Consider the following 18242-nt stretch of genomic DNA (forward strand, 5'->3'; position numbering starts at 1 on the left):
TGTACATTCTGAAATGTTAATGAGTACCTTTATACTCACGCATGATATACTGTGCGTTTTCATACGGTCTTACATGGACAGTCTTCGATTGGTAATATAAATTTAACATATTACGGCGTTATGTCAGCTCTACGATATCGATATAACAACTAAACTAATTTCCATGCACATTATATAATATTTCTCAGTGTCTCATGTGAGAACACAAAAACGTTTATGCGTTATGTATGCATCGTTTAACAAGTATATCGTCAGTCGTATTAATTCGAAACAAAGACATTGTACATACACGGAAATGCTGTATGCAGTACCTTTCATTTGTTCGATATTATAAATAAATCGAAATATAAATAAATAAATAAATAATGTACAAGAAGAGAAGCGCCGCACGCGTGAATGCACTTCTCGCGAATTCATAGACGTTCTGTACAGTAAGATAATCACCGTGTCTACATTTTACGTGTCATTGTGCCATTGTTTCTGTCTATAATTTATTGTACATACATATGCTAACTTAATTCTACCGACATGTAAACAGTTCGTCACAAGTGGGGAATAAATGCGCGATGAATTCTCCCGACGAAACTACGCGAAAAGATCCGTATGCTTCATCCATTTGTAACTTCTTACATAGTTTACATTTAATTGAAAAAGAAAAAAAATCCACAGAGCTATTGTCTCGACGTAAAATTGCAAAAGCCATAAAAGTTTACGCTACATATTGTTATACAAGGTCCCTTCATAATAGGATAATCTAGAACTATCCTCTATATGGGGCGACTGTATTCACCCTCCCGCAAAACACGGCAACAATCGATCAATATTCATCGTTTCTCAGCGTTGGCTTTATATTCGTGTTTATTAATTTATTCCCCGAACAGATATGAGCATGTAATTCGTGCCAGCCACATGCCAAGTACCCCACTAAAACGTACATTGAATCCACGTGGAACGCACGTTGCGTTCACGTGGAATCTACACATGGATTTCACGTGGATACAACGTTTCTGTTTTCGTGGGGTATATTCTGATATAAGTTATCCGCGCGCACACACGCACATATACACACACAACACACACGCACTCACCCAAGTAGATTAAAAAAATTTCAACGTGGGTACTCAATCGGTGAGAGTAATCGCTATATCTTTGAAATCAAGAATGAGTCGTTAAATACTTGGATATCTTTCTGTCTGATGTTTTTCTGGATTTCTTCGTACCTTTAGTCGCAATACGCGTTTGTTCTTTCGCCATGGGGCAACAAGAAACTAACTAACCCAGTTTTCTTGATCGCGACAATACAAGTGTGTAAAATAAACCCAGAGACGCCCGAAATGAGCAGGATGTCCTTTGGACATTTACGTTATCTGGAGAGAAATATTAGTCTGCAATTACTTTCTTACAGAGAGAATTAAAGGAACGATCTTGCATCTAAAAACGCAAGGAAACGAAGAAACAGAGTTTACAACGAATAAAACTTCTCCTTAATCCTTCTTGACCCATGTTCAATTTCTCGCAGGACACGAAATGACATTGTCGTTTCTTCCCACATCAAGATCAAAATAAGACGACACATTCTCTGGCTCGGACTACAATCGTCCGAGTTGTGATCAGCGCGCAATGGTCCGCGGACTAACAAGTCTTTATCCTGAGTTAGCGGTTGCATCTCCCACTTCCGTGGTTCTTTTACGCTTCTACCTACAGGCGAGGAAAAGAAAATTGCGTCAACCGAGCTTAACATTAACTCGACTCGACTTGATCCGCCTGCGAAACGAGCAGCTCGCCCGCAGAAGAATATCAGACGAGCAGTTTCACCACAAGGGTGAATGGTAGAACTTGAGATCCAAGTGCCCATGTTGATTAGTGCCGGTAACCTCTTGGCCGCACGATGGCGAAGGCTTCACGTTTTTCTCCGTCTTCTCGGCCTCTAGCAGGATCGGGACGAATGGCTGGCTATCCGGCACAACGGGCGTCGGCACTGTGGTCATCTCGATGCTGCGTTGCTTCTGCTCCTCCTCGGAATAGAGGCTCAAGGAACGCGGTCGTTCCAGCTTCAACGGCGCCGGCGAAGCTGTTGGAAGCTGCTGCGGCGGCGATGACGCGCTGCCACTCTCATTGCTGAAAAATCAACTTGCTCGTCAAGCCGTGTCGCAGCCGCCTGGGCAAGCTCAACACACGTTGTAAGCAGCATGCAATTACGTCTCTCTGTCCCGGATCTCGAGTTCGTTAACGTTCGCCGCCGTGAACGTATCTTTGTCTCATTCTCTCTCTTTAATGAGAACTCGATTTCGTTCTACGCACATGTACTCCTTACGCGACACAGGACTAATCCCAGTAAAACAATTCGTCGTCTCACGCCTAATATTACGTGGAACGTATTTTTAATGACGGTTGTATATTAATCAGCCTCAGCGATCGTTTGTTAATGCAACGGGATAATATTACTGTTTAAATATGACAGAAAAGCCTGAAGAGACTTTGGCTTTCCAGCTCAAATTTTCGCTACTTTCTTATTATGTACTTCGTTATTTCATAGTTTTGAACTTTGCATTAACAAAGGAAACGTCGTAAAGAACACACGATTATGCAAACAAGAAGTAGATTTTACAATGAATATTCGTTGGCATCAACATTAATCTTTTCGGTAATATAATTTTTACGATAGCAATACAGAATATACAGGGTGTCCCATTTAACCTGACAAATCGTAATATCTGGAAAACCATGTCGGATCAAAAAAAGTGGGTAATGAAATTTGTTCGTCCCGAAAAGAGACATCCAATGATATCAAACTCGACCTCCCACCCTACTCCAGGGAGGTGGGGGTGGGGGGCAACTTTGAAATCTTAAATGGGAACCCCCATTTTTTATTGCAGATTCGGATTCTACGCCATAAAATACGTAAGTTTCGTCCGAAACTTTTTTTTTATTCGTGATAGATGGCGCTGTAATCGCAAAAAATTAGATTTTCTGCAATTCTCCAGAAATGATCATTGGATTGAAAAATAAAAAAATACCTGTTCAATATTTTTAAAAATATTTTTAAAAAACATAATAACAGTTATCCCCCCCCCCATCCCCTCGGGGTAGGGTGGGTGGTAACGTTCAAATCTCAAATGAGAACCCACATTTTTCATTGCAGAATTAGATTTTACGTGAAGTTTTTATGGAAGTAATTTTTTTTATTCGTGATAGATAGCGTTGAATTTTTCCGAGAAACTACTTTTAGCGTTACCCAGGAACAACGACGAGGATGTAGTAGCTTTCTGTTCCCTTCGGGGTGCTTGTTTTAGGTGAGTCCCCTCGCCTCTCACCATCGGGGTAATTTTATAATTAATTTCCATAAAAACTTCACGTAAAATCTAATTCTGCAATGAAAAATGTGGGTTCTCATTTGAAATTTGAACGTTACCACCCACCCACCCTACCCCGAGGGAATGGGGGGGAATAACTGTTATTGTTTTTTAAAAATATTTTTAAAAATATTGAACAGGTATTTTTTTTATTTTTCAATCCAATTATCATTTCTGGAGAATTGCAGAAAATCTAATTTTTTGCGATTACAGCGCCATCTATCACGAATAAAAAAAAAAGTTTCGGACGAAACTTACATATTTTGTGGCGTAGAATCCGAATCTGCAATAAAAAATGGAGGTTCCCATTTAAGATTTCAAAGTTGCCCCCCATCCCCACCTCCCTGGAGTAGGGTGGGAGGTCGAGTTTGATATCATTGGATGTCCCCCTTCGAAACGAATAAATTTCATTACCAACTTTTTTTATCCGAGATGTAGTTTTCCAGATATTACGATTTGTCAGGTTAAATGGGACACCCTGTATATAGAGGAGAAAATATCCATTTCGTACAATCATATGCGCACTCGATAACAACATAAACATGCTTCGCTCATGCCGAGATGGGTGTTAAAATAAAACGCTTCGAGAAACCATGTCACTCGACGAAAAATATCAAAAAGTTCAGGTGTTTTGCATGCACAGAGTAAAGGGATAAAAATACTGAAACTGTCACACAGTTTTATACACTTATTTTTGTATTTCTTTTTACATCCATCGATCTAAGGCAAAGGAAATTTCAACTACGTGCACGAAATCAATAAATTAAATTTTATTAACTCATACGTATTTTTATAAATAGGTGCCAATTGTGATTACATAGAAACTTACGAGCTACAATTTGCACAAAACGCGTTAAATAAATATAATGTACATACTCATATATAAATTAGGCTGGAATGTAAACGAGTCCCGGGCTTTAAGCGCACAAAAGTAAAGTTCAACATTGTTCGCGATCTCGTTGTTCCCCTCTCGTTTCTCTTTATGCAACTAATTCATATTTACACGTTCTCATTCACGACGAGATGACACTTTTGTTTTCCTTTTTGAACTGTTAATATTCTTTCAACTCCTATTCATACTGTTACTCTATTTAAATTAAAATTACTATCGCAGCAATCTCTTCAATATATAATATACAGATTTTAAGTTATATATTTTATATGCGTCTATCGTTAATCAGGTATGTCGAGAATTAAAGAGTACGACGTTGGTACAATCTTATTTGGATAAAAAAAAAACACGTCGAAACAATTTTACGCTCGTTTTTGTGCTATTTACATCTCATCCGATATATGGAACATTGCGGGTTCACGAAATCAATGGTCCCATTTCGAAATCTGGGATTTGGATGACCGAGGTAACTGAGAAAACACTTAACGCCCGCTTAGATATGCCCTGATAAGAGATTGCATTTACGTGTATTCAGTGTAAAAATAGTGTTTCGGCAAGCTGCTTCAGCATCCAAGCATCACTTAACGATGTGTGTTAACGCATTTCCAATTGAACCTTTGATTAAACATTTAATCGAGGGTTCCATCGGCACGATGCATGGGTGATCGCGAATGATAAAATAAGTGGATGAACAGTCATCGACGCGATGCGTTATCGCAGCGAATAATAGTCTCGAAGCATCTCGAACATTCTTAGTGGGATTCATAAAAGCTCGAACGGTGCTTTCGTTAAAAAGACATTTGCTTACGATGCGACACTGTGAAAATAAATAAATAAATAAAACAAATTTGCTAAGTCTGTTGTGTAACTGCCTCGCGACAACTTCTCCAAAGATCTCTCAAAAATAAAAGAAGAGAAGAAAGAAAACAAAAATGTAGTTTCACTGTGAAAAGCCCAGAAAATATTATTTTCCTCACGTCACAATAAAAAAAAATGTTATGCATAATGTGTACATCTTCACGTATATCTGTGCGTGTGTGTTGTGTATAACATCGTTATTACGTATAATAATAATCTTTCGTTAGAAATATCAAAGTAACTGAAGGCAAGCGTTTTGCAGGCTGATTGCGGACCGTCTCTCGACGACCACCGCATGAATTTTACTCACCCGGTGCGCTCGGCTGACTGACCAAGTATCGCTGTGTTATGGATTATCTAAAAGAAAGCGACTCGTTGATTAGTCCAGCTGCGATGTTACAACGTTCAAAAGCCGTGGGCTTGCGAGATTCGTTTTAGCTTTCTCTCTCTCTCTCTCTCTCTCTCTCTCTCTCTCTCTCTCTCTCTCTCTCTCTCTCTCTCTCTCTCTCTCTCTTTCTCGCAAGCGCAAAGGAATATCAAAAGCCAAGATGACCTGGGATGATGGAGATTAGTCGCGCCGAGCGCGCGCTGATATTAAAGTCAAGCGAGAAAGACAGATTTATGTGCGATGCATTATTCATTTCGCCGTAAGAATGCTCTTCCTCACACTTTATTGCACTCGACGTAATCGAGAAATGAATATTTAACTTCCGCTACAAAGACAAAAATCCGTCCCGTTTTCAACAACGACGCTGCGGCAGACGCGAGAGGTCGACAGTTCCCCACTGCGTTTTCGCGGTAGAATCGCGATTTTCCAAGCAAAGGACGCGCCGATGACGTTGACGTATGAGAAACACGAGGAGTATCCGCTGAGGAAGGATCGCGACGTTACATTTTACATCGTTCTATATTGTCATACTCACATTTGCCATAGAACAAGGTGGTCGCGCCGCGGCATATCTGCCGAACGAGCTGCGCGAAACGGCCGGCACGTACGGGTCCCCGTTGAACCTGAAAAAAGGGAAAATCATTATCGTCTAACTGTGACGCCACGGGGGCTCATGCATCTGTCGCCTCGGCTGGCGATGTACTCACCTGGCACCGTTAATGTTATTGTTGTTATTGCTGCTTGGCGTCCCGTCGTCCAAGCTCGCTCGAGGAGGTAGACTGTATCTGTTGCTTCTTACGTCTCGATTTTCTGCGAATATCGAAACAGAGATCTTTCAATTATACGATATCACACAACGCAAGGTCTAAATGGAGACTAGAACGAAGACTCTGTCGGCTGAATAAATTCATTCGTAATGTCATAGGCTCATCAATTCGAGAAAGATCGCGGGAAATTCGCTCGATGACGCGTCGAGTAGCCTATCACCGACTCTGTTTTTTAGGAACGACACTGTCAAAGCTGTCACATATCAATCGTTGAGATGTGCGAACGGTCGAATGACAGCCACGCAGGTTGATGCTTGCAACAAATAATTTCTTTGCGGGAGGATGATGATGATGATGATGATGTTGACAGAAAGTATCGCACGTACCTATTTCTCAATACACTTTTTTCAATAGAGCAAAATCGATTCGCAATTCGCCCCGTTCTACCGTGTGGACACGAACTCTGCGATCGCTTTATTGACCTTCGTTTCTTCGCAATCTCCCTCTTTTTATACTTCAAACAGCCTTTAAAGTACGCTCAACGATCATAGTAACCAGCACTCGCCGTCGTCACGACGCTTCCTCCTTTCCGCACTTTTCGCGTTCCATTTTTCGGCGGACGTGAGCGCCCGGGTACATCAATCTTTCGAGGGACGCGTGTTCAACGCTATCAACAGAATTGGAGCGGCTCGTGCATAATCAGCGTTAAATGTATGACCAGAGTGTCGCGGCGCGACGCTTCGGGACGGGCCCGATCGATCGCGAGCACGACCGTAAGCGGGACATTAGTCGTCCTCAGCGTGGCATTGGCCGCGATCTTTTTCAGAGCCTCCCTCGAGAGAGCGAGTATCGCCGATTTAGGATGCGAAACTCGACACACGCTCGCCCGTAGGGCGGCCCGACCTTCGCTCGAAACCAGACCGACGATGTCCGACCTTGCGTCTGCACGACGCGCACCTTGAAGACTTGCTCGCTGGGAGCGAGAGATAATCGAATCGGTCGTCTCGATGATAGCATGAGTCATAAAGAATGAGTCTTTCGGAAGACAAGAGGATTGTTATCAATTATTATCAGCGTGCTCCGGCGCGATCTATCTTGACGAGAGCTCGACGAGAACGTCTAATTTTCGCGCGAACGAAATTTATCTTCGCGAAAAAACGGGGTCTAGGGCCGTTTCCGGATCAGCCGATTCGATTATTATTCGCTTTCTACGACAGATTGGACTCTGTTGATACATGGTTCACGTGTCTCATATGCAAATCTCACGGATGTTTCTTGTTGATATTAATGATAACGCGAAAGCAACGGTCGGCTGAGACACGCTCGGTGGTCTCTACGCGGGACTTATTTTTGGACGCGCACGTCATGGAGCATCGACCAAGATTGTGGTCATTCACGACGCTTCCGTGAGAGAAATCAAGTGTCATGCCTTTTTCAACGCGGAGATTTACGTCCGACTCTCTCGCCGGGACTCGTATGTATCTCGGCGCAGACGAAATAATTTACGTACCGTCATCGAAGAATCCCTCGAAGACGACGAATTTATTATTCTGGGGAACGATCTTTGAGAGCCCGTAGTACTTGCGCAGGAAAGCCAGGAACTTCTCCGACGGTCGGTCGATAGCCAATTTCACCGGCCTGATATTTTCCTCCTGCAACATCGTTGTTGTTGTTGCTACAAATCGACCAGGAAAAAATACAAAAAGCAAACATATGAATAAGGAAGCAAGAAAGATAATTAAAGAAAAGATCAACCGATTGATGGATTACTTTTATCATCGCTCAAGGCGTGCATCTTTCCGAGAGCATTGCGAAAAAATGATAAAAAAGAAAAATCAAACGAAAAGACATAGCGCTCATGTTGAGACACATTTGGAATGTTCATCATGAAATGTTCAGAGAAAGAAGGATGTCAGAAGAGAGAGAGGGGGGGAGAGAGAAAGAGAGAGAGAGAGAGAGAGAGAGAGAGAGAGAGAGAGAGAGAGAGAGAGAGAGGGAGAGCAAGAGAAAAAGGAGAAATCGACGGTAATCACACCAGCGTAATAACTAGTTCAATACGCTGTATATGACTAGTAATATTTCCCGTTATATTCTGGTCCGACAGGCTTCAATTTGACTGATTAACGTATTCACGTACACGTGACGCGGTACGGAATAATGCGAGCCACGCGCGCGAGCAAGTGTGATTAACTTTCATGGCTCGGTGAGAGCCGTGGTCGCGCCGCGGCCGAGCGATTTATCGTACTTAGCACGGAAAACCGGGTTTCTAGTATCAGTTCCGCGTAAAAACAGCTGGAATTAGACGGAAATCGTGCGGTCGCGACCGGCAGATACCAAATCGGCGAACCGTGCCGAAACAAACGGGCCGGCTGGACGGGTTCAGTCACCTCGCGAGTTAACCCCCTCGAGCGTAACACCCACCTCTAGTTGCTCATGTATAATGACCTTTTGTCACGCGCCTGTTTAAGATCGGTCACGTTTTACGCGCGATATCGCAGGTCTCCAGCCGCGCGCGACTCGCGGGATAGCAGCAGTCGAGAAACGGGCTCATTTTCTTTGATTGCGATTACGACCGCACGTGCGAAACAGAGACAGAGGGGAGATAAGGGAGTCCGATTCTTTACCTACAAAATTCTCATGCGCTTTTACAGATCTTGCCATCGTAACGGCAATATCGTGTTTAAAACCGGGCCGGTTTTCCGCGTCTCGCATTTCACGAGAAAACGCAAGAAACTCGCGTGATCGATGAAACAAGTTTCATCCTTAGCAACTTTTCTTTTCTTTTGTGTGTTCGAGTTTCCTTTCCTTTCTTTTCTCTCTGAGTTTTTCTTCCTTTTCTTCCTGGATTCATCTTTTCTTGCTTATTTTACCAACTGTAATAAGACTAACTGTAATAAGACGAAGATAATAATATCTACATCTATTAGGTGTACAAATGAATAATCCAATTTTTTCAGCTACATTCAAGGTTTATTTTAAAAGAAAGTAAATTAAATTGTTCAATCAAAGTATTCGCCGTTGCTTTCTATAACTTTAAGCCATCTTTCAGGCAGCTGATGAATTCCATCTCGGAAAAATGTTACATCTTTAGACACGATAAAGTCGTCAAGCCATTGTCAGATCTCATTCACTGATTGGAAGTGCATATTGGACAAGGCGTGTTGCATCGACCGGAACAAGTGATAATCGGATGGAGCAATGTCTGGTGAATACGCCAGGTGCTGCAAGACGTCCCAGTCAAGACTCATTATGGTGTCTTTTGTATTGGAAACAATGTGTGGTCTGGCGTTGTCATGCAACAATTTCACTGGACGTTCTCCTTTGCCAGTATACGGGCGTTTTCGTTACAATTCTTGACTCAAGCAGATTAATTGACGTTGGTAGCAGTCCGCAATAACTGTTCCACCCGGTTCCAACAACTCCTAATAAAGCACGCCCTTCATATCCCATCAAATGCAGAGAAGAACCTTCTTGCCGAAGCGATTGGGTTTTGCGACCGATTTTAATGATTCGCTGGGATTTACCCATGATTTTCTGCGTTTCGGATTGTCATAAAGTATCCATTTCTCATCGCCCGTAACGATTTTCCACAAGAAAGACTTTCGACGCTGCTTATTGAGAAGAGAAAGACACGCTGTCACTCGTTGATTTTTGTTGGTTTCAGTGAGTTCATGCGGTTAGGCACCCATTTTCCTTCTTCCTGGATCTTTCCCATCTCATGTAGGCGTTTGGAAATCGTTTGCTGCGTTACTCCCAACTGTTCTGCAAGCTCTTTTTGTGTTTGTGCCGAATTCTCAGCGAGCATTGTTCCAAATCATCATTATCGCAATTCGGAGGGCCTCCAGGGCGTTGTTTGTCAATTAGACTGAAATTACCGCTTTTAAACCGCTTAAACCAAAATGCGCACACATCGTACGATACAACACCTTCGCCGAGAAAAGAACAAATCGATTCGCACGCTCTTGCAGCATTTTTTCTTTGTTGGAATTCGTAAAGAATGCAGTGTCGGATATGCATCTTATCTGTTGCCATTTTCGACTGTACTGAACTGAATGCGCCGGTGTGAAGTTGGTACCTCATTTTCTAGCACCGCAAGTTTTAGCGATAGTTCCATTGGCACCCACAATAGTTCTACAGTTCCTGATAGGTTATACCAATAGTTCAGCCGAATTAGTTAACAAAATGGCAGATTGAAAATATGAGGTGCTAACTTCCCGTAGCACCGCAACTTTCAAAAAAACCCATTTCAAGCATGAAGTTCTAGACTAGTTCTATAGTTCCTGATATGTTTTAGGAATAGTTCTGGCTTCTAACCAATTTTAAATAATTTTTGAAACTCAGCGCCAGCACCGCACCACAAGAGTAAAGTATCAGTTTGCTGGCAGTTCCAGCAGACTTCTAGGTTTCTTTTAGTAGTTCTACAATAGTTCCAACGCTTTAGGTGCCCGTCGCGGGTGCCGGCCTTTAACTATTTTTAAATAATTTTTGAATTTCAGCGCCAGCACCGCATCACAAGAGTAAAGTATCAGTTTGCTGGCAGTTCCAGCCGACTTCTGGGTTTCTTTTAGTAGTTCTACAATAGTTCCAACGCTTTAGGTTGGTCCCGTCGCGGGTGCTGGCCTTTAACTATTGTCAAATAATTTTTGAATCTTACAGCCAGCACCGCAGCACAAGAGTAAAGTATGAGTCTGCTGCCAGTCCCAGCCGACTTCTGGGCTTCTTTTAGTAGTTCTACAATAGTTCCAACGCTTTAGGTTGGTCCCGTCGCGGGTGCTGGCCTTTAACTATTTTTAAATAATTTTTAAATCTCAGCGCCAGTACCGTATCACAAGAGTAAATTATTTATATACTAAAATTTCGTGCTTGAAATGGGTTTTTTTGAAAGTTGCGGTGCTACGGGAAGTTAGCACCTCATATTTTCAATCTGCCATTTTGTTAACTAATTCGGCTGAACTATTGGTATAACCTATCAGGAACTGTAGAACTATTGTGGGTGCCAATGAAACTATCGCTAAAACTTGCGGTGCTAGAAAATGAGGTGCCAACTTCACACCGGCACTGAATACTTTGAAGGTTATGTTGGGCCTTTCGCCAAACTATATGTTCTTTTTAATAACTATATTAACATTGCATAATCACAAAAGAGCGGGAAAATCTATTCAATTTAAAATTGATTTCATAACTGCTTAAAATAATTTGGATTATTCATTTGTACACCTAATAATATATATTATAATATAGATAATAATAATATCTATAGTAAAGCCGACCGTTTAATTGAATTCTCAACATCTGAGTTATATATTACGTGTATCTTTTCATAGCGTTCTTAATGCGATAATAAATGCATTTAACATTGGCGAAATCCAAAATGACTTCCATAATTTCCGCGGTGAGGACAATGAAGGCAACGGTAGTAGGTCGTATTTCGCGATGCGGTGAGTTAAATTGATATTAAACGAGATCTGCGATGCGCCGAACGTCTAGATACGGAGAAAAAAAGTACATTATCGTGCGTAAAGAGAAGAGAAAATAGACGTCTCGAGTGCGGGTGCGCTCGCTCGCGCAAGAGAGCCGGTCGTCACGCGGCGTAAGTCCGCCTTTGTGTCTGACCCAGCACATTCTGCTTTCACAGAAAAATGTGCAAACCGCATCCGCGATAAAAATCGCAAAAAACACGTATAATTAAAGATTTCGTGTGCGAGCAATTTAGAACCGATCTCCGCGCTTGGCGAAAGCTCGCGCGAATAAACGCCGCGTTCTTCCTCGTTATTTAATTTCCTCTTAACGAACTCGTCCTGATTCTCTTCTTCTCCGTCTCTCGCTCCCCCTCTTTCTTGGCCGTTCGTTGTGAGACAGTTTGCGTAATTTTACCGGCGCGTTCTCCAGCGATGACAAATTTCCCGCCGTGCGAGAATTTATTGCGCAACAAGTGTGACACGCACATCTTCGGCTGCGTTGAACCGTAACGCTAGGACAACACGAATAATTATGACGTCGCACCCTCGACGTCGTGAGTCACGGTTTAACGCGAGTGAAGGGATACAATCGCAAGTAATTGTCGTGAGTTTTAGCCGGCGAGCAGTATCGCGTTTCAGGCCGCGGTTTTGATTTCGTTCGTTCATCGCAACCGATGCGTGTTATGCGTGGCACAATCCCGGCAAGTGCTTCGAGCCCGGTTGTGCATGATGACACACGAGAGCTCTCGCCTCGTGGTTTTGCGCGTACCGTTCTATCTGTAGAACGCTGTTCTCCACCGCTATACCAGGCATTCTTCGTTATAATAACGTATAACGGATTATCTTGACCCCGCGGAGTTGGAGGAGGAAAAACAGGAGAAAAGAAGGAAAGGTGGAAAAAATCGCGAGACCGGCAACTTTATGCAACTCCGACTCCAAGCTATCGCAACAACACAATGCTGCCGCGATGTATACAGCCGCGGAAATTGCACTGAACGCAACGAACGCTGTGTTCTCCGTGGGAAATTAATTGTGCGTAATTTTATATTCCGACGAAGATTTGCAGGCAGAAACGCGAAAAGAAGAACGGCCGCCTTCTCGTCACAGTCCTGTGCGCTTGTCCTCACATGACACCGATTTCAGGGTTTTGAGTCCTCGAGCGGAACGAAAAGCATCTTACGGATTCCACCGCTTTCCTCTTTGTTATACGCGTTTTATATTTCACCGTGAGGAATGTAATTTCTGTTGTTTATTATGAATATATACGGCTGACGCGCTTCTTAAGGAATAAATATTAATCGCTCACTCTTTCAAAGTGAATCAGTGAAATTCACTGTCAATCAGCGATTATGCACTGATTGTCAGTGCTAAGTATACCACTGAAAAATTCAATGGTATATTTAGCACTGACAATCAGTGCATAATCGCTGATTGACAGTGAGTTTCACTGATTCACTTTGAGAGAGCATGTTAGTCTATAAATTGTGCTCTTGGAATACTTCCCTCATTATTATCATGAAATTAAGTACGAAACTTTAGAAACATATAGGGTGTCTCATTTTTAAAAATACACCTCGATAATTCTTCAACGAAGCATTTTCAGCAAAAATGTTTCGGACAAAAGTTGTATGATTTCAAGGGGGACATAAAACAGCTATACTATTTTTGTTTACAAATCTTTCCCACCATTTTCGAGATATTCACTGATCATTGCTTTTCTTAAATGAAAATCCCTTTCTTAAATGGAAATCCCAATTTTTTATTACACCATCTTTTTCTACCAATTAATTTAAACAACTTTTGTCTGAAATATTTTTTATTTGCTTATTAATATTCTTTTAGATTTAAGGAAAACTTAAGGTAACTTTTTCAATATTTAATTTACGATATCTCGCTAACTTATTGTCGAAAGAAGAAATGGTACTAGACTTTTTTACTTTATTTAGTTTCAAAAATATATTGTTACAATAGCGCCTTGACTTTTGTTAATTTGATGATTTTGAAATTTCCAAATGTCAGTAAGTTAACAAAAGTCAGAATATTATTATAACAATATATTCTTGGGATTAAATAGAACAGAAATGTCTAATACTACTTTTACTTCCGACAAATAGTTAACGAGATATCGTGAATTAAATATTGACAAAGTTATCAAGTTTTCCTTAAACATCTCAAAAAATATTAGGCAAATAAAAAAATGTTTCAGACAAAAGTTGTTTAAATTAATCGGTAGAAAAAAACGGTGTAATAAAAAATTGGGGTATCCATTTAAGAAAAGTAATGATCAGCGAATATCTCGAAAGTGATGCCATTTGTAAACAAAATAGTATAGTTGTTTTATGTTTCCCTTGAAATCATACAACTTTTGTTCGAAACATTTTTGTTCAAAATGCTTTGTTGAAGAATTATCGAGGTGCGTTTTTTAAAATGGGACATCCTGTATATTTTTACCTATGTTATATATTTTATATATTTTTACCACACACGTCGATGCATACCGGCGAAATGTTATCATCAATATAGATTGCATACATCCTGCATGTTTTTAAGCGTTTTCCTGGATAAACATTCGTAATTTATTTATCGCCTGTTTTATCAGGATTACAAGCGATAACAACAGCCTGCCAAATGCTCGCATTCTCCGGTATAATTATCTCGATGTTTCTCCTCGGACTCGTGCGATTACAAACTATATATTGCGCGTGTTAATAATCTGCTAAAATAAATATTTGCCGTAAATAATCGACAGCAATTTGCCGCAATGCAAAGATCGCTCTCGTTCTATCGTCGCCACGTAATGCGATTACAGCGACAGGTCTGCTTTCGTTTCGCACGAGGCCTCTCAACGATAGTGATTTAGATCATGATCGCGCACGACGCCTTCTGCTCCCATGCAGGAAGTAATTACGCCTCGTAACGGCGCATCGGAGATTTGTCTTCGAGCGAAGGGGTGAAAAGATAGCTCGTATCTTACAGCGGGAACTCTCTCTCTCTCTCTCTCTCTCTCTCTCTCTCTCTCTCTCTCTCTCTCTCTCTCTTTCTCTCTCTCCCCCCTCTCTCCCCCTCTCTCTTTCTTTCTCTCTCTTCATATGAGAACGGCCTGTTTCTTGCGGGCTCGTTAACATACAATTATCGAGAGAAAGAAAGAGACGCGCCATTAATTAAATCGACCTCTTTTTCTGCGAGAACGTCTTTTCAGAAACGCGGCAGTAACGACTCATTGAGGATTTCATTGTTTCGCGCGTAAGATTGCTGTGAAAAACGAGCGCCTCTTATTTCGCGGGGGATGCTCACTACCGCGAATCATACTGTAGATATTTGAGCAGATGTATAATTCATGTATTATATATTGTGATTCATCAAAAAATTCGGCTCGATTCAATCTTCGATGCTTTATTGGACGGTAAACTAATCATTTTCTAAGAGGATAATGTCGCCAAAACGATTGTCGCCAAAACGTCAAAAAAATAAAATCTAAGGTAAATATCAGGATGTTGTCTGTTAAAACAACAACAATGTTTCCAGAAAAAAAATAATCTGTTTCTGTCCGATGTAGTAAAATCAAATTTGTCTCAGAAATCGAGCCAAATTTGTTCACTGATCGATCTTGTCGTGTGATATGAGCCTTCGTGTTATATAATGGAAACTAAAAATTATTTGCGATCAAACTCACGGATAACATGTGTTGATAGAGGATATTGCCCAGACCCATACGTTGCCGCGACTCGTGTACGTAGAAGTCCAAGATGCACCTCGCCTGCAGCTGATAATGCACCCCCGTCTCGTCGAAGAGAAACAGATTCTTCGATCCTGTCTTCAGCAAACCCACCACGCAACCTAGACCGCTGCAACATCGAAGATATTCACGCGGATTTACTCGCACGGATGATTCACGATCGCAGAGCGATCTCGGTTTCTGGAGGACAGTTGCGTCGTTACGTCGTCTTAATGATTGCTAAATGATGCGTAATATCTGCGTATGGACTGACGCGTAACTCATGCCATTTTCGCGAAGATACAGATCAGTGATTGCCAATCAGGGAATCGTTGTCACGTCATCTCTGGATACGTTTCTTCGCCTTCAGTGAGACGAATGTTTTCCTCATCACTTTCAGTAACGAGGAGGACCCTTCAAATCGCTTCTGAGAATTTTACCGCAAACATAGTTCTCAAATGACTCTAAGTAAAAAATTATACATGACTCTAATGTGCTATTCTCTTCACATATATAGACGTTCGACGAAGTATTCGAGAAAGAATACGCAAGAATTAACAGAACGATGATGATTGGATTTTCCTTTCAAGCGAATTGCATAGGCAGCTGAGACTCAAGTTGAGAGTCGCATGTCGTCTGTGGTCTTGGAATCTGGAAGGTGAATATCCGTAGTCGGAGCCACCCCCGGAGCCCAGCACATCGATCCACGGGCCGTCCTACACGAGTTTGTAACCCCCCCCCGGCTGGGAAACACCCACTTCTGCTCTGTAGCACTTTAAAATCCGCAACGCGCATTTCAACCCCGGCTATGTCGAGACACTTCTCGGTATCGCGACATTTTTTAATCCTCCAGACAGAAAAGCAACGCGCAATATGAAAAGGCCTGAGAGACGAAGGTGAATGTAGCGTCGCTCGTGAAAAGGGCACAGTTCGGAAAATTTGTCTGAAAGTCACACCTCGGCCAGGTCTACGCGGCTCAAGAGGGAGAGAAACACTCACTTGTTTGCCTCGTTATCCACGAGCAGGTAAACCGTGTGATCCGTGTCACGGAGCTTCAGGGCACTGGTGATGGGTTTGTTGAGGCCTTGAGCCCTCGCCGATGCCTCGCCCATGTCATCCAGTATTCTGCTCAACTGTCTTTGACATTCGCTGTAAATGAAGAAAGAGACGAGTCAGTCGAGAACATGAGAGATAATTCACAAGTTGCGAATGTGGAAACGAAATCGCAGTTAATGTACAAAGTACTCTAGGCCGATCGATGAAAGCTAAAAAACGTGACTATTCTCGTCTCGCTCTCCTTATCTAAGTTAACAATTGGTCCGGAAAAAAAAGAAAGTAGAACCCAGCACGCAGGACCCTGACGCGAGCGAGAAACTAATCCGACAAAAATCTCGGCGGAGCCGCACAAACAAGATTAGGTTTAATATTTTTTAGTTAGAATTTTTTTAGTTAAATGTTTTTAAAAATAACTAAAATAACTATAATAAATAAAATTTTTTTAGAAATAACGGAAGGTCGAAAGGTTTTTTTCCTCTAATCACGAAATGACTCGGTTGCCGATTTCGTTTCAGCCTTTCATTCAGCGGACTTTGCGGCACATTGGTGCAACGAAGTAACAAGACGTAAAGCAACAAATGTCTCTTGCGAACGCGAATTAGATCCAGCATCTCGGTCGGACACCGCTATTTTTCAAAGGCTACGTAGATTATGTAGATCACACGCCACGGTTTATCGCCGAAATAGCACGAAACAGCCGCTCCACTTTTCATCCTTCTTCATCTCTTACGCTGCGTACGCGTAATTCTCGCCGGCGAGAAATTCATTCCGATGTTCTCGCGAAGTTCGGAACGAAATATTCCGAAGGCCAAGATTAACGGCGACGTTATATCTCGATCGAGACTTGCCTGCGTGCAAGTCTCGATCGATATCTGCAACTGTAGAATTTTTCAGTACTCACATATTTCTTCTCTTTTTTCAGTATATTACATCGCCGTGAAATCGATCGCCACGATTATGCAGCGAGGAGTGAAAATTAACATCCGTAATTTCCGATCGACCGTAAAATCTTATCTTATCTCTAATTCCCATTTTTGCGACATATTTCGGTATTCTGTGAAATTATGCATTAGAAAGCCGCTGCAGTGAGGATCTGCCAAACAATTGTAAAAAGGAAGAAAGAAGGAATGAAAGGAAGAAAAAGATAATTCCTCTCTCGTGTAATACGACATGCGGTTACAAGCGACGACCTAATTCTTTAGCAGTTTGGACGCGTGCCAAACATTCGTGTTGCAACACAAATTCGGTTAATTTATTCCATCGACGTTACACGTTTTTCGGTCATCGCATTGTAGGCGCGAAACACAATGATGAATCGACGTTGGCTGAGTAATCGCGATACTGCGGATAGTCCTGCGAAAATACAATCTCGAACTTTAGATTTTGACTTCAATTCTCAATTTTAAATTTCAATCTTACAAAAGTGTCTTTCACCGGAGAAAATTTGCATAATGGATGATTTCGTAGCCGGGCTCAAGCGCGGATCAGCCGCAGGAGATTATCCTTCCTGACTGATTTTATTCTTTCCACCAAATTGCCAAGATTCTCGGCTGTGGAGAATGGATCAAATGAGCCAGCAAGAACCAACACGAGATGCGATTGCGAGCACCCGAGAGAACTTGTTAAAATTCAGTCGAACATTCGGCTGACTCTCAGACTCTTGCTGTTTGAAGCGCTTAGCGTTCGACTGAAGTGTAATTATTCTTAGATGTTCGCAATTGATGTCTCATGTCGCTTTTCATTAACCTGTTCGA

At 41.9% G+C, this 18242-nt stretch overlaps 1 protein-coding gene across 1 annotated transcript in view; it reads right to left on the reverse strand.

The window, feature by feature from the left end:
* Positions 1–365: 365 nt before the first annotated feature.
* LOC105190371 (alpha-tubulin N-acetyltransferase) overlaps positions 366–18242 on the reverse strand; it is a 21804-nt gene continuing 3927 nt past the window's right edge. The window contains exons 2-8 of the mRNA XM_011153097.3: positions 16432–16581; positions 15391–15562; positions 7769–7910; positions 6199–6301; positions 6027–6114; positions 5414–5460; positions 366–2118 (exon numbers count right to left, since the gene is read on the reverse strand). Of these exons, the coding sequence (XP_011151399.1) occupies positions 1812–2118; positions 5414–5460; positions 6027–6114; positions 6199–6301; positions 7769–7910; positions 15391–15562; positions 16432–16581 (1009 nt within the window). The 3' untranslated portion in view covers positions 366–1811. The remainder of the gene's footprint in view (positions 2119–5413; positions 5461–6026; positions 6115–6198; positions 6302–7768; positions 7911–15390; positions 15563–16431; positions 16582–18242) is intronic.

This window comes from Harpegnathos saltator, unplaced genomic scaffold (genome assembly GCF_003227715.2).
Source record: "Harpegnathos saltator strain DR-91 unplaced genomic scaffold, Hsal_v8.6 scaffold8, whole genome shotgun sequence".
NCBI lineage: Eukaryota > Metazoa > Arthropoda > Insecta > Hymenoptera > Formicidae > Harpegnathos > Harpegnathos saltator.